A 17,199-nucleotide genomic window follows, 5' to 3' on the forward strand; every position below is an offset into this window, starting at 1 on the left:
AAAAGGACACAAAAAGTGAATAGGAATTACTTGTTAAAAAAAAAAAAAAAGATAAGCAAATGAAAATTCTGAAGTCCATAAGGTAATAACGTAAATCACATTCATCTTAGCTCTTGAGTCTAACTTTCATCACTGCTCTCTGTAAGTAACCACAATTAATGATATAATTAAATAGAAGAAAGAGATACTCTATATGGTTGCTTCCCTTATTAAGGCTAGAAAAAATCTGCAAGAGTCAATTGAATGGTGAACCATGAACCCCCCACAGTAAACAATGAAACATGCTCATTGCATTCCTAACTTGAATTTGGATTGTGCTGGATGCAGCAGCAAATATAGTCTGAATTAAATTTATATTATGTGAACTATTCATGTAAATTATGTGAAATCAAGGAACAAAATATCATAGCTTTTCCTTTTCAAACAGCAAAACCATTTCATTGAACATAAGGAAAAGTAATAAACTTGATAGAAGACTACGGAATATCTATTTGGAAAGATTAATAAGCTATTTGATGCAGTACCAAGAGCAAGAATACAAGAATAAATTAAAAACTTAATCAATAAACTCAAATCAATAACAATAACCAATGCTACCTTCAATACAAAAACATCCTAGGCAACTATATATAGGAAACTAATAAGGGTTCTCCCAATGGATAAGAAAATATTGAATCTGTTCATTCCTGGAAAGAACATTCTGCTCATATAAAAATAATGTTAAATTTAAATCTGTGTGCATATAACAAAAAAGTTGATGTTGATGGGATTTTTCACTCAGAAGCAGGTTCAAATAATGTGTCAATAATAGGATTACTGAAAGAAATGATCAATCATCAAACATCGAAGGGAAGTTGAAAAATGGGCAAAGCAGTAAGGAGTTTTGGGGGTTCTTCAGGGAGAATATCATGGACTCTTCAATCTCCTGACAAACTTCTCTTTGATCATCCTTGAGTGACAAAACAATTTCCTCCTGTTTCTTGGCCAAATTTAATAAACATTCTAAATAGAACATTAATCCAAATATACCCCCCAAAAAAACCTATTTCTTGGCCAAGAACCTAATTTGTGTCATTCATGGAGTTGGGCTTGGTTTAAAGCAATTGGGCTTGGCTTAGATTAAATTGGGTATTGGGTTGGGAAAACTGACATGGATTGGGTCAGTAGTTGAGTTAATGGGTCCTCAAATTGGGTCAGGTTTTCTGGTTAATTTGGTTCAAAAAGCTAATTGGATTATTGAAAATTGGACAAATAGAAATTCAATAGGGCTGAGGCTTATAGGCAAGAATTGAGTGAAGTTTCCAGAGATGAGGCAGGGAAAACATGGGAAGGGCTTCCAGCTCCTGTTTAGTGTCTTAAAAAGCACAGTTATGTGCACTTTAAGCACAAAGTTCAACTCCTTCACGGCTTTTTGTGGTCAAAGCTCAGCAACTTTAGTTTAGCACAGTCAAAAGCACTTAAGTTGCACTTTTCATAAAGACTATTGGACTTATTTAAATTTGTGTTACAATAGGTCTGCCTGTATGGATCCTTACTAAGAAACAACTGTCATCAAATCTTAAAAAGATTTTAATAAAATCAGATATATATATTAAAAAAATTCTATAATCCTAGAAATGCCCAGACTTCTATGGAAAATCAAACATTCAGACCTTTCATCTTTTCAATGAAGAGTTCAGCACCTTTCCAATGAAGAGTCCAGAACTTTCATCTTCTGTTTTTAATGATACATACGAGTGGCGAGTCTACTTCTAGAACATATTGACATGCTAAGTTCCTGTCCACCCCCTTATCATTCTTTCTTCTCTATGACCAATAAACAATAAAGAACTAGTAGCTTTTGATGCATGAATACAAGCAAAGGTGAACAAAAGTAATGAGATAACAAAATACCATTAACATTGATAAACTTGGGGAAAAAAGCTTAAATATTTAAGTGCAGCAACTAGCTGACCTTGCTAATTATTTGATTTTCAATGCAAACACGATAATCATCTTCACCGAATGCAGGAGCCATATGAACAACTCCAGTCCCACTATCAGAAGTCACATAATTGTCTGCAACAACTTTAAATGCCACATCTGAGAACTCTATGAAGTAGTCAAACAATGGCACGTACCTGCAATAGCTCTCTTTCTTATGAATAGTTCTACAATCATAAATGAGCTAGGAGTAAAAATAAATAAATAACACATTTGATATATCTCATCACAAAAGCACAGCCTCAGTTAACTGTAACATTGTATATCATCCAAAAAATTCAAAAATGCAGAAACAGTTGGTCTATCCTACAGCAAAGACAATTCTGATTCTTTGTCAGCATGTGGTGTGAATGCATTCCTTTTACTGTAAGAGGCAAGTTGCATCTTTCTTGATTTTGGCATAACAAGCTCTAAGTGGGTGATTCACATGATAAGCTATTAACTCAACGTTGGATGAGAACTAACCATATCCTTCTCCCAAGCCTATGAGAGCTCTTATCCACAAGAAATTCACTAAGCCCATTAATCCTTGAATCTGACAGGTGGATTCATCAAAGTTAATTAGCGCGCTGTACTCCCTTTCAAATCAGAAGCTTCAAATGAAACTCCCCTTAACAAGATTGATGGCATAATGTAGGAAAGATCTAAATCATCAGATATAGCTTGAACTGGCAATCACTTATGGAATCCACACATAAGGGTATAGACTACTAAGAGACTTAGTCACATATTTTAATTAGAAAGAATTAGAGTGTGCATTTCTCGAAACAAATGGAAAGAAAAAGGAGGGAGCAAAATAAATCACGGAAAAATCAAGCCCTTTGGAGTGCTTGCTTAAGAATAAAGAGGAGCATCAAGTATTTTACCTAAAATGAATCATGATCATTATCAATTTGAGGTTTTGTAGGCATTCCACTCTAGGTGGGACATATTGGTAAATCTAGCACAAAGAATGTTAAGTCATGCACCAGAGTCATAAGTAGGTAAAGAAGGGGGTTTGGTTCACAAAAGTGCAAATCAAATGACTAGCTTTAAAACTAAAGATAACTTGGAGCACTACTGTTTTAGGATGACTTAAATCAACTGCTGCATTTTAGTGGCAATGAGCTAAGGCTCTAAAGAGTTAGCCTAGACAAGTGAAATCATGAAACAGATTGCCCTTAAGGCAAGGATCCAAGGGCAAGAGTCAAACCTTGGCCCTTATGGGTTGGAGTAACTTTTGAGCTATCTGTTGAGAATTCATATTAGCTTGTATGAGGTGTGCCGTATAGACTAGCTGGACCTTGTACCTAGCATAGGAAGCTTGTACATAGCAGTTACAGTGTTTTAGTATAACTACTTGTAGCCCTAGCTTAATAGATTTGATTAGTTTTTTCCGTCCAATTTCTCTTTTCCTCTCTTCTTTCTCTCTCAATTCTGTATATCATTTTTCACTATCAAGGTGGGAAGAGTTGTGAGAACCACAAGTACTGGTGCCTCCCTTGTGTTTTGATGAGCTGAAGCACTTGGGACCCTTCATGGGCAAGTTATCCCTCCCTCCCACTCGGTCATTCTGTGTGTATCTCCGTTAAGCCAATCTTCCTCAACACTCTTCATCCCCATACACTGTTCATAACACATATATTGGCAGGTAAAATGACCATAATAACCCTCATATACACAACAAAAACAGCCCACTTTTAGCCAACACTTAAAAAGTTTCCAGTCTCGGCACTTTCAGGATCTCAATCTTGCCCAAGGACTCATTTTTTGCCCAAATTTAGTCCAAATCTGAACCAAAAAGCACACCAACTAACATTCCTGAATCAGCTCTAACCATGCTATATATCAAAAATGGGGATCAAGACTCATTCCCTAAGCCTTCCAAAAATTGCCCTTGGTCAACCTCTCATTATGACTGTTACTGTCCCAACACACAAATTTCAGAAATCTCTGGATGCCATCTTATCGATTCTCAAAATTTCAGAAATCTCTGCATGCCATCTTATCAATTCTCATACAAAATAGGTTCCTTTTAATGTCCTACACCAGTATTATCTCTAGTACCAATTTGGAGTCCAAATGCATTCATTTAATCACCTAAAAGTAGCCCGAAAATGGGCCTCCCAATCACACTGCACCTAGCCCATTTGGGCATTTTATCGAACAGTCATGTGCATCTCATTTCTGGGCTTCCCTGACCTAATTTTACCAAATTTCAATTCCATCATGTTTCACTTGACATTTAGGACTTATCCGTAAATTTTCATTTTCCAGCAAAATTAGAGAGTGAGCCTTGCTAGCAGCAGCAAGGTTGCTCCTTGGTGACTGAAAGCTCACAGATTTTGAGTTGTGAAGCAGACTCTTTGCAGAGAATAAGGGTGAGTACAAAAACAACCCTCCCCCGGCCCTTACATTGGGGGAGCCTCATGAACTGGGAACCTGATAGGATATTAACAAGTTTATCTTGATTTGTTATATTTTCCTTAGGTATTAGAATCATATTTTGTTTGGATTTTAGATTCTTCAAACTTTATTTGCTGATATAATCATAGTTATGTAAATTATATTTAGTTAGGATTTCAGCCTATAAATAGGTTGTGGTGCAACCAAAAATTCACGCCTTTAATGATTCAAATATAATCTTGCTCTCTCACTTGCTTCTTGCTTATTCTCTTCTTCTTCCATCAAATTCTCTCTGTCTGTGTGCAATTTTTTTGTTCTCCATCAACTTGGTATAAGAGCATGGGTGCATTGTTTAGTCCAAAACAACACCCTGTTACATATTGTCCAATCTTTGGCGTCAGTAGCATCACTCTTACCCCAAGAATTTGTCCTTAGACCATGAAGCCCTTCATTTCTTAAATTCACAAAAGAAAACAAATCATAGACATGGTCATTGAATTGAATACTTGCAAGCCTATTCCTTTGTTGTGAAACATCAATCGGGAGATGAAAACACAGTCGTTGATGCCTTTACTTCAATGCCACAACTTACTACATTGAATATCAACGCCATGGGGAGTTAGCATGACTAAAAGAGGAGTAAAAGACATGCCCTGACTTTGGAGAAATCTATCTAACCTTAAAAGGAAGGGCAAACGAACTCTTTGGATGAATTTCACACTCAAGATGGATATCTTTTTTGTGCTAATAGGCTTTGTACCCCAAGAACATCGGCGAGATATTCTTATTGTGGGAAATTCATGCCAGAAGGCACTTACGATATTTCGAGTGTAACAACAATATTAATGAAGTAGAACACCAATTTTATTAGCCAAGTCCAAAAGAATGAAGTGGGTAATATAGTCAATCAATGTTGCACCTATCAGCTAGCCAATCATATTAGTTCCCATTTGTCTATCACAAGATGTCAACATGGATTTTGTCTTAGATCTTCACTACACTCCTAAAAGACATGACTCAATTTTTGTGGTTGTGGATCGTTTTCCTAAAACGACCCATTTTACCCCATACAACTTCTGATGCTTCTAAGGTTGCCAAAATATACTTTACTGAAATTGACAAACTATATGGCCTTCCTAAGAGCATAGTTTCTAATTGAGATGTTAGATTCACTAGTTATTTTTTTAAAATACTATGGCATTTAGTGGGCACTAAACTAAGATTTTCCACTAGATATCATCCACAAATGGACAAACAAATTGAGGATGTGAATTGGAGTCTAGGAAAATTGTTGAGATGCTTAGTGCAATGCATGAAAGGAATTGGGATTTGATCCTCCCCGCTACACAACTCTATAATCTCAATCGATAGGTTTATTGGTATGAGTCCATTTGAGGTAGTTGATGGTTACAAACCTAAGAAACCTTTAGACCTTGTTCCCATGTTTGACTGTCAGAGTCTATTAAGTCATTTGCACAACACATTCATGAGGTGCACGTTGAAATCAATTGGCAACTCGATGTGAGTAATGCATTATACAAACTTTGTGCTGACATTTATAAGCATCTTGTAATTTAATGTTGGTAATTATGTGATGATCCGCCTTAAGCCAAAGAGGCTTCCTCCAAGAACCATCTCCAAATTATAGGCTCACAATGCAAGTGTTAACCTAGGATCTTAGACTACCAAACCAAAGAACCACTCAAGATACACGTCACACAACCTCACACGATAAGAACAGGAATCGAAAAACAAAATACACAAGATTTAGAACAAAACAGTAAGCAAAACACACACACAAAGGCACCAGATTTTATCCTGGTTCAGTCTTCTAAAGAAGACCTACATCCAGACTACCCGAGGCGCTATTCTCCACTATCTTGAACGAAAAACTCGAGGATTACATGCACTGCAACTCTCCCACAGCCTTATACACAGAACTGTATAGAGTTTCCCAACCCAAGATTACAAAGTTTCACAACTCGGTTGTGACTGCCCACCCTCCTACTATTCCGATGGGAATTGGTAGGGAGATTTGGACCTCCACTTGTGAATGGAGTCGTCAGTAAGGAAGAACAGTAAGAAGCAGGGAAAGAAAGAAGGGAGAAGAGGGACGAGTAGAGAGAGATAGAGAGTTAGGGAGAACGAGAGAATGAGTAGGTGAGAGAAGCAGATTCTCTTGATTTTCAAGCATGCCTTTCCCAATCGCACGAGACATATTTGTAAGGCCGTTGGAGGCATAGTTATTAAAGGCGCGCCTAGGCGCAAGGCACCAGTTTGGTGCCTCGCCTGGGCTAAGGCGAGGCGGTTTCTGCAAGGCGCGCGCCTTGCAAGGTGAGGCGCGCCTCATGAAAATTGCGCCTGCATCCTGCCTGCATCACTTTTTTCTTTCCTCTCCAGCATCCCCTCTTATCAGTTTCAGCATGTATACATCACTACTTATTTACATTTCTTTAGTTTAAGTAAATGTCCACATTTTCTTTTATTTATATTTTACCTTCCATTTACTTTAATACATAAATGTAAATAAGAAAGTACCCCCCATTTGGATTCAATAAAAATATCTAAAAAATCAAAATCCATAACAATAAGAAAATAGAATTTTGATTTTAGTACAAATTCAGGATTTAGCGATTTTACCACCCCCAAAATACATACCTACTATTTCTTGAAAAATTCATTAAAAATCATTTTAACAACAATGAATATTAACTATCAAAATACCGGGAGTTAGTTTTTCAAAATGAAAACATTTTCTTATATGTCTCCTTATAATGCCCTAATCTTCCAGACTTAGAAAAAATGCGCTAATCTTCCAGACCTAGAAAAATAGCATTTTTCAAAATGAAAGCATTTTCTTGATTGTGGACTTGTAGTGTTTATTGATTGTGGAGAATACTAAAGCTATTCCAAAATGTCCTCCATCAATAAAACAAGAGATTGGAGAGTACATGCAAAAGAAGAAAAATAACAGGGAATCAGGGATGAGCAAAATATGGCACCGTAAGATGATGATTTTCAATTTGGTGAAGGGTATGATGATGATGATGATTAAAACTTCTTTATTGATTGTGGACTTGTAGTGTTTATATGTTTGTTTAGAACTTTGCACGATGGTTGGTACTTGTTTGAGTTTGAGACTTTAAGTTTGAACTTTGATGATGTTTCTAGTTTAGAAATTGTATGATGAATGAATTAACTTTGATGTTGTTAGTTTAGAATTTGAAGATAATGAAACATTAATGATATGCATGTGTTATTATTGATAATTTGATAGTTTTTTATGATTTTACAAGATTTTTAGTTTTTTTTCTAAAAGGTGCGCCTCGCTTCGCAAAGGCGCGCCTCGGCCTCGCGCCTCAGGCTCCAGGACCCTTTGAGCCTCGCTGCGCCTCGCGCCTTTCAGAACTATGGTTGGAGGGGTATTTTCCCCTGACAGGTGGGCCCTCACCCCTAACTGCATAACAAACTCTGATTCTAATACATTCTACTAGACCATCTAGTACTCTACGGTTACAGTAGAAATGAAAACATATAATTGAATATCACAATTAGCAAAAATTTAAAGAAAGGCCTCCTAATGGACTGCCTCCGTGACACAAGATATCCTCTCTTTACTCTCAAGTTACCCTTGCACATACTCCTCTCTCTTTCTTATCACAAGACAGGAAATTAGAATAGAATGCTAATGCCCCTCACCCGACCTCTATTTATAAAGTATAGAGGCAGTAAAAATAAAAGACATATCTCGGTAGTTACAACCAACTAACCGGCCTATATCACTAACCAACCCTTCTAGAAACAAGCCTTCTAGAATAACACAAGTGATATACAAATGCAACCCACTAATATTACAACTGAAAAACCCTCCTAAGACAATCTTAATCTAATCTAATACAAGCGATTACAACAAGAAGTCCTTTTAAAATTTTAAAAAGAGTTGGATCAAATGCATATGTCATCAATATACCACCTAATTGTTGTTTTAGTTCCACATATAATGTTGAGAACCTTGTTGCATATAGAGGCCATATCACACCACTGATGGTCCTTTCATTGACTCTACAGAACCTCAAACCAAACCTAATGTGACAGTACCGATGGTCATATCATACCACTGATTGTCCTTTCGTTGACTCTACAGAACCTCCTCAAACCAAACCTAACGTGACACTACCTTTAGCTATAAATTTCACACCCAAGGATAAAATTAATGCTATTTAAGATGAGTAGATTATTTTTAATAAGGATGGAGAGGTCCAACGATTCTTAAAATGTTGGAAAGATCTTCTTGGTTCTAATTCTACCTAGATCCCCCAAGCCAAATTACTACAGAATGACCCTAGTTTAATGGAGTTATACAAAGCAAATTGGATACAGACATGAAAATAGCAAGCTCTTACAATATTGGGCAAGTCAAACCACTATATAATAGGTGAGAACAGAAGGCCATCAAACCACTTTTTCCATAGTTGGGTGACTAAGCAACGAGGATTTACAAAACTCGAGGACAATTTGTCTTCTCACTGAGGGATATTGATATGATATTACCTAGTTTATCTTGATTTATCAAATTATGTTTAGGTTGCTCCACGATGACCTAGAATTCATAAGTTGAAGTCAAGAGACATCCTCTTTGCTAAACAAGGGTAAAGTTGTGTACAATTGACCTTCCAAAAGTCCGCAAAGTAGGAGCCTCGTGCATTCAGTTCAACTTATCATATTTTGTTTTAGGTTTAGATTTGGCTTTTAAATTCTTAGAACTTCACTTTCATTTTGTTGAGATAATCATAGTTAGGTTAACCATAGTTGTCAAAGCGCAGGCACACAAAGGCGCAGCACTGTACAGCTCATCTCCACTAAGAGGCTATGCCATGCATGAGGGGCTTCCTAGGAGCATGAGGCACACGCCTCATGTGCTTTGCACATATAATTGTATTAAAACCCTAGTTTTTGTCCATTTTGTCATCTTAGATCCTATTTTTCTTGTTGATTTGATTACATATCCTTATATATCATTGAGAGGTGAACCTAGCAGTGGAAGCCAAACATTTATTGGATTTCCCATTAGTTGGGATCCTCTGGAAAAGATATTCACTCATTGGAGAACTAGTTGCACCTGTGGGCGTGTGGCCATTCTCTTGTGACCTGTTTTCACCTACAGAATTGTTGGCGGCAAGCAACTACCCTCTCAGTGACTTTTTCTCTATTAACCAGTGTTGAATTGTTAACCATCATCTCATCTAAAAGCATAAGTATAAGTTGTTAGATAGAGAGTTATCTTTATCTTTTATATTATCATTTTTACTCTCAACAACCAGCATGAAGTTGTAGTTGTTAGTGGTGTCACTGTGCGTTCTACTGCATTTTTCTTTTTTTTCTTCTAATTTCTTTTGCAATTTAAAATAAACTAACTATTTGCTCTAATTATTTTTTTTTTTTGTGTTATACTCTAATTTCATTCTCTATCTCCTAATCTTTGTTGCAATTTAGAAAGAAAAAAAAAACCTAATTGCAAAAGAAACAAATTGTTTCTATAAGCTTTTCAATGTGTGCTCTACTAATTTTTTTTCACTCTTCTAATTTCTTTTGCAATTTAAAAGAAACTAATTGTTTTTTATGTGCCCTCTGCTGTAATTTTTTTTCTTTTCTTCTAATTTTAAAAGAAATTATAAGAAACTTAATTGTTTTCCTGTAATTGTTTTTTGCAATGTATTCTGCTGTAATTTTTTATTTCCTCTAATTTTTTTTGGCAGTTAGAAGAAACTAATTGCAAGAGAAAATAATTATTGTCTGCAATAATATTAGTTGTTATTATAAGGTTGGTTATTTGTCATTTATGATTTTATGAGTTTACATCTACCTCCTTATAGATACATATTGAAAAGAATGGTGCATAAGTATTTTATAAGCATTTTGACTAAATGTGTGCCTCATGTGCATGAGGCTTGCACTTCACCTTAAGCCTAGGCCCCAAACACTCTTTTGAGCCTTAGCACGCCTTACACCTTTGACAACTATGAGGTTAACTATATCTTAGTCATGATGGCATTTTAGCTATTAAATAGGCTTATGTTGTAATTAAAAATTCACTCCTTTGATGGTTTGATACAATTGATGATTTTCTCTCCCTGATTTCTCTTTTCTCCCCTCTTCTTCCCTCTTGGTTCTTGCTTCTTCTCAAACTATTACTACTTTTCTTCTCCCTCCAATTTCTTTTCTCTCTTCAATTTTACGCAATCTTTTTTGTTGTTCCGCATCAAGATGCCTTTTCCCCCAGCAAATTACAAATTTTTCCTTGGCAACCCAATAACCATTTTACCCTTTATTTTCCATTCCCAAGAGTTCCAAGACTCCCAATTTTCACAAATTTTTCAACATGTCAATTAACATCAATTTTCAAATTCAAACATGGAACAATTTTATAAGCTAGAACTTGGAGTGTCACATTATTGATATAAAAAATTATACAAATCAAGAGGTAAATAATATTTAAATATGAGCAACTTGGATAGTTGTACTATGTCTCCTCTCTCCTCCCTTCTCCCTTCCTTCTCTTCTAAAATAATCCTCTCTCCCTCTTAACTAATAAATTTTCCTGATCTATATATGTCGGAATTCAAATGATCTATACATTTTCAGTAATATTTAATTCTTCTTATACAACTGTTGCTTTGTTCTTTGATTCTAATGATATCAAAGTTGGGCCATTGAACCCTTTGAATGTAGACTAAGGCCTCTACAAGATCAAACAATTCAAACAACAACACAAATCTCTCTGCTTGGAGATAGTGGTGGGAGATGGTGCATTTATTCCCCCATCGAAAGAAGCTCAAAGCTTGTATGGGAAATTCGAGACCTCATGATTGTTTTGTGTTGTAGGCTAGGTGCTCTTAATGAATAACATGCTTGTATCGAATGTTCTTCCTCCTAGCTTGGAAAGGAACATTATCTTGCTTTTAGAGAATATCAAGAAAAGTATATCTTTTTAGTTGTTACAAATTAGTGGTACCAAGATTTCAAGAGCAACGGAAGTGATTTTACAAATCTTTCATGCTTAGAAGTTGATTGCATTTCAATCACCATATAGTAGGTACACTATTGGACTTATCAAAAGGATTGGACCTACTTGAGTACACTACTAGATTTAAAAGCACAAGGAAATCAACAGTTCACCTTAACTTCAAAAAAGAAACCCAAGCAATGCAATAAGAACATAAGTATAGACAAATATGAAATCAACAGTTCACCTTAACTTCAAAAAAGAAACCCAAGCAATGCAATAAGAACATAAGTATAGACAAATATTTTTAAAATTTAACGAAAAAGTTGCAAATGGAAAAGGACAACAAAAAAAAAAAAGAAAGACAAAGCTGAGAAACCAACAAATATCTTCAGATAAGAAGGAAAAGGTTGAAGATGAAGAATAAAAAAGAAGGAAAGAAAGACAGACAGACAAGGATGATAAACTCAAAGCAAAGCTAAAGTTCATGAAGATAAGAAGAGGAAGATAAGAAGAGCATGAATAACCAAAAAGGAGCACAACTCATACTAATAACTAATAGTAAGTTCAAAAAATACTCACTTCGTTCCCACCAGTGAAGCCCCTGAAAATTTTTCCAAAACCTCACAAGTATCCACTGCATTCTTATTTTTCCCTCCAGTGGATCCTTTGGTCTTAGACTTTGAATTTTCAGTGTCATTCATGGAACCATTAGGCATGCTCTTTTTTGGTTTCTCAACAGGAAGCTCTGATAGTCGAGACTCAGCAACCACATAAATTTTCCCATTCAACTTGTTCTTGACCTGATTGTTGCTTCCACCAAAATTAATTTTAAAGCAACTCATAGAAAACAGCACATTAAATAAACATGCAATTGAAACAAGCTATGTTCTAATACAAACAAGGCTTGAAACCAAAACAATAACTCATGTGCCATGATTTCAAATCCTGACATAGAATAAGAGAAATTTTTCTGACCATAAAAGAAAGTTTCATTAGCCGACCCCACATAATAGGATAAAGGCTGGATATGTTGTTATGTGTTGTTATAAAAGAAAGTTTCATGCTTTGAAGACAAAACGCATAGGCATGCATAAACCTCAAAAAGGTCTGCAGCTCAAGGCACATCCAAAATGTCAACTTTAGTTGCTGTGAAAATAAACAAGTATCTCACTTTAAGCATAGAATGAAAACCATGAACTGAAGATGCAGTAGACAACTACCCCCATACACATATCTAGATTTGAAGAGGCTTTTAGATATATGTACCACAAGTAGCTTTTGTCCACTATATATAGAGTTTCCAAACAGTGTCATTATCTACACTGTTGGTAATCAGACCACTACTGTACAGTGAACAGCATTCAATGCATCCTTGCCTAGTTACCAACAGAAATAGCACTAACTGACCTTGACATAGACAATATCAGCATTCACACAAAGAGCGAGATTGCTAGGTAGTGTCCAAGGTGTCGTTGTCCATGCCACAAAGGCTGTACCATCTGGATCATCAACTATGGGGAAAGTTACCATGATTTCAGGGTCAGGAACTTCCTGTTCAGGGAAGAATTGACGAATGACAAAACAACTTAATGAGAATATCAAAAATTTTAAATTTAATCAAGACAGCAATGGTAGAAGTGCCAAAACAAAGACAGCTTAGTTCAAGTTCACCTTTCTATTAGCCATATATCAGCTCACCACATCAAAAACACTACAAATATATAGAATGTTACAATGAAACTATGGATATCAATTTAAGAATACTACAAAGGGAAATGAAAAACATACATCAGAGGGGTAAAATACAACATCAAAAATTCATATATAAAAATTGCAGATGAAGCTAAAAATAAATTTTTTGAGACATTGTAAGTAGTCTATCTTGGTTATAAAACCAGCGGTCCAAATGCAAGGAGAAAACACCAGTTGTAGCGTTCACAAACAACACAAATGATGACAGTAACAAAAGAGTGGCATCAACATACGAATATCTGTTACAATCTCTCAAACAAGAATAGAAGTTGAACAACCCACTAACAAGAAGTTCTGATTTTAAACCTTGTAGTTGGAATTGGCTTCAAAGTTGGACAGTGGAGTCTTGCAACCGGTGCTGTATGGCATAACCTGCAAATAGAATCATCACAGAGGGCATAAATTGCAACTGCGATTCAAATTAAACTGTATCTGACATCTTAAAAATCTCCGAATGACAAAAGTAGAATAAAAGGTTCTCATCTTTCCTGCATCATTCTCTTTCCTTTCATTTTCATCTTTAACACGGTAACTACTAAATAAGAACAAAATAAAAGTACACTTATGCGAGTACAGCATACAAACCTTGAAACCTCGATAGACGAGGCCTTTTTCAAAGAGCTGAGCAAAAACCCACCACACACTCTCCATGAAACTTAAGTCCATGGTCTTGTAATCGTTCTTGAAATCGATCCAGCGTCCAGTCCTGGTGATGATCTTCTCCCACTCGTTGACGTACCTGGTAACGATGCTGCGGCACTCCTCGTTATAATGGTCAATGCCCATCCTGAGCACATCGTCACGGGTCTTGATGCCGAGCTTGGTGTCAATCTCGAACTCGATGGGGAGGCCGTGGCAGTCCCAACCGAAGCGGCGCGTGACGTGGTGGCCACGCATGGTCTGGTAGCGAGTCACGATGTCCTTTATTGTCCCCGCCAGAATGTGGCCGTAGTGCGGCAGTCCCGTTGCGAACGGGGGCCCGTCGTAGAAGATATACTCGGGCAGGTGCTTGGTCCGCTCAAGCTGCGTCTCGAACGCCTTGATTTCGCTCCACCATTGCAGCACCTTCTCTTCCTGCTTCGGGAATGAGAAGTCCTTCCCTTCACACACATCATCCATCACTCCCTCCGATGATCGTTCTGTATCCTGTTAAATCAACGAATTGAGAGAGAGAGAGAGACAGTGGGGGCTAGGGTTTAGGAGGAGGACAGCATCAGAAGAAACCCTAGTACACGAAGAAGAGAAGAAGGCAGCTGAGATTGAATAAAGATTACGCTTGGAATTTTCCCTCACCAAAGGAATCACTATTGCCATAACACAATTCGCTATTATCCAACCACGTACAATTGTGCCACCGCGGAAATGCCTATTTGGAGTTAGTATCGACATTCAAATCAGTGAGAATTTTTAAGGTAAAATTATTATTGAAAATTAGTATTTTATTAAAAAATAGTAATAAAATTAAAAAATAAGTTTCACATAAATTACACCGAACATTCAATTCTAAATATATATAAACTATGATCGCTTCCAATTTTACCTGAAAGGTACATCATAAGGAAGTCATCCGTTCTTAAAAATTAGTTAGAATAAACTCAGACATTTTAGCTGAATCCAAAAAATTAAAAAACTGTACAATTGTGAAAAATGATGAAGGGTGTTTGGCTTACCCGTTTCGTCGCTTATAAGTTGACAGTTTAGGTTAAACACTATATAATTTATTTAGTCATACGTTTATTAAAAATTAAATAGATTAAATTTTATTGAGTTTAAACGCTATTTTAACAGCATTTTATAATAGCTATCCCCTCATCTTTATCAAATATGTAATGATAATAATTTTATTAGTTTGACATTAATTTATAATTTTTTATTTAGAATTAGTATTTTTATGAATCTTATTTGTATTATTTAGTAATATGTTAATTTTAATATTTTTTGTTAAATTCGAATAATTTATAAACTTTTTAAACTAAACAAATAATTATATAAATTACATATTAAAACACATTTATCCAAATACGTCAACTTAAATGCTAGACAACTTTAAATCTTTACATAACTTATAAGTATAAATGCTTAAAAGTCATATTAAAAAATGATAAGTCAAATAGCGAGTTGGTATTATGAATAAAGCGATTATATGGAATTGCAATAATAAATATCTAATAAATTAATTAATTATTTATAAAAGTTTGGATTGGATAGAATCAACTCAAATGGATTAATGGTTATTCAATTAGTTTGGATTCGATCATATCAATTCAATATTATGTCATACTCAAATAAAATTTGATATAAAATTCAAATTGAATATGGGACCAAATAAATGTGGTATTGGACTGGATATATGTAGCCTACGATGTACATAAATATTTTGGGAGTATTAGCGCTTTTGAATTGTTATATGTATCGAAACTCAAAAGAAAAAAAAAAAACATTTTTGTGTCATTCGTGTAATTTCAAAAATATTCCATAACCATTTCGTAATATTAACAAAATATCATAAATGCATTTACATCCACAAAGAGATTAAAAACGAAATTTATTTGAATGTATTATGAAATTTGAGTTTTTTTTATTGAATAACAATATTTTATAACTTTTTATATTAAGAATTATATTTACAAAAAATACCTCAATTTTTTTTTGTAAGCATTTTCGTTTTCTATTTATTTGAAAATGTCTTTATTTCATTTTTATTTTTTATAGTATTTGTTTCATAGTTTTGTTTATATGAAACTTAGTATGTAATTGTAGTATACCATGTATGTGTGTATATATATATATATGTATGTATGTACATGACAATTTGTTTGGTCTTCTATCCGATACTAAAATTGAATCAAATTGGACTGATCATCAATTTTCTAAAATTTTCAAATTAAATATAAGACCAAACTTATTTGATCTTAGACCATATCAGGCTTCTTGACGAATCCATTTTTTGGTTCATATCAAAAATTGAATACCCCTATATATAAAGGGGTAAATAAAGATTATCTAATTTTACTTATGTTTTTAAATTAGATTCATCTTTTAATTTTTTAAATAAGAGTATATAACTTTATAAAACATTGCAATCAATCACGTCAATAACAAGCATCCCCATCTCTAATATTTCTATTGCCACTATGATTTTATAGGTGTTCGCAAGATGCTCCAAATCAATAATGATAGCCTTTTTTTCTCACAAAACATCATGGCCGGAGATCACAACCCTTTTTTTCATAAGAATGCCATTGTGACAGGCTACAATTGTGACAAATATTGTAATAGCATCACTTATTTTTTAATAAATACATCGAGGCTTAATGATTCCATCAATGCTCTCCTCATTCATTAGTATTCATTAGTCCGCATTGCTTCTTAGAGTGCTCCATTGCATTGTTAAATTTGTTACAACTTCTATTGGTTTATATCCCTTTTATTGTCTGTCTAGTCCATTATAATTGAAAATTATATAAGATTTTCAACCATAATACTTCGCATGGGAAGGGATGCTAAATGTTACATTCACATTTATTTTGCATAGAAACATCTTGTAGTTACTAACAAAGTATCAAACGATAGCGATGACAATGACGACAAATAAGTGGGAACCAACACTCATTGTTGTTTAAATCATGATCATATGTGTACGACTTCACGTTTTTAATACCTCTAAATGATTTAATGCAATTATAAAATCGAAATTGAGATAAAATATAAGTGAATTGTGATTTAAATCTTTAAAATTGCAATTCTAATGATTTTATTTTTTTGATAGTTGGAAGTTTAGAGACATAATCGAATTTCATCTCTAAGCTTCTCATAGATTTCCATATGCGAAGTGTTTTATGAACCCTAGATCCCTTGTGTAAAAACGTCTTTCGTTGCTGTTATCATTTGCCACACAATTACTCGATGCTCAGTGCCACCATTGATCAACTCAATTCACCTTATGCCACAATCGATTGACTCTATGTACTTTTTGTTGCAGTCAATTGACTCAATTTATACACAAATCAACATCGTGTCACTGTGAGTACGAGACATCGTGTTGACATTGATGCTTAGTATTGTCGTTCCCT

The 17,199-nt window shown here is 34.9% G+C and overlaps 1 protein-coding gene across 1 annotated transcript in view; it reads right to left on the minus strand.

Annotated features, from left to right (window-relative positions):
- The window catches only part of LOC127789094 (isoleucine--tRNA ligase, cytoplasmic), a 52,904-nt gene extending 38,461 nt beyond the window's left edge, over window positions 1-14,443 (minus strand). The window contains exons 1-5 of the mRNA XM_052317872.1: window positions 13,712-14,443; window positions 13,433-13,498; window positions 12,782-12,925; window positions 11,954-12,174; window positions 1,955-2,120 (exon numbers count right to left, since the gene is read on the minus strand). Of these exons, the coding sequence (XP_052173832.1) occupies window positions 1,955-2,120; window positions 11,954-12,174; window positions 12,782-12,925; window positions 13,433-13,498; window positions 13,712-14,245 (1,131 nt within the window). The 5' untranslated portion in view covers window positions 14,246-14,443. The remainder of the gene's footprint in view (window positions 1-1,954; window positions 2,121-11,953; window positions 12,175-12,781; window positions 12,926-13,432; window positions 13,499-13,711) is intronic.
- Between the last annotated feature and the right edge of the window lie 2,756 nt (window positions 14,444-17,199).

The sequence above is a fragment of the Diospyros lotus genome, chromosome 13 (assembly GCF_014633365.1).
Source record: "Diospyros lotus cultivar Yz01 chromosome 13, ASM1463336v1, whole genome shotgun sequence".
Lineage (NCBI taxonomy): Eukaryota > Viridiplantae > Streptophyta > Magnoliopsida > Ericales > Ebenaceae > Diospyros > Diospyros lotus.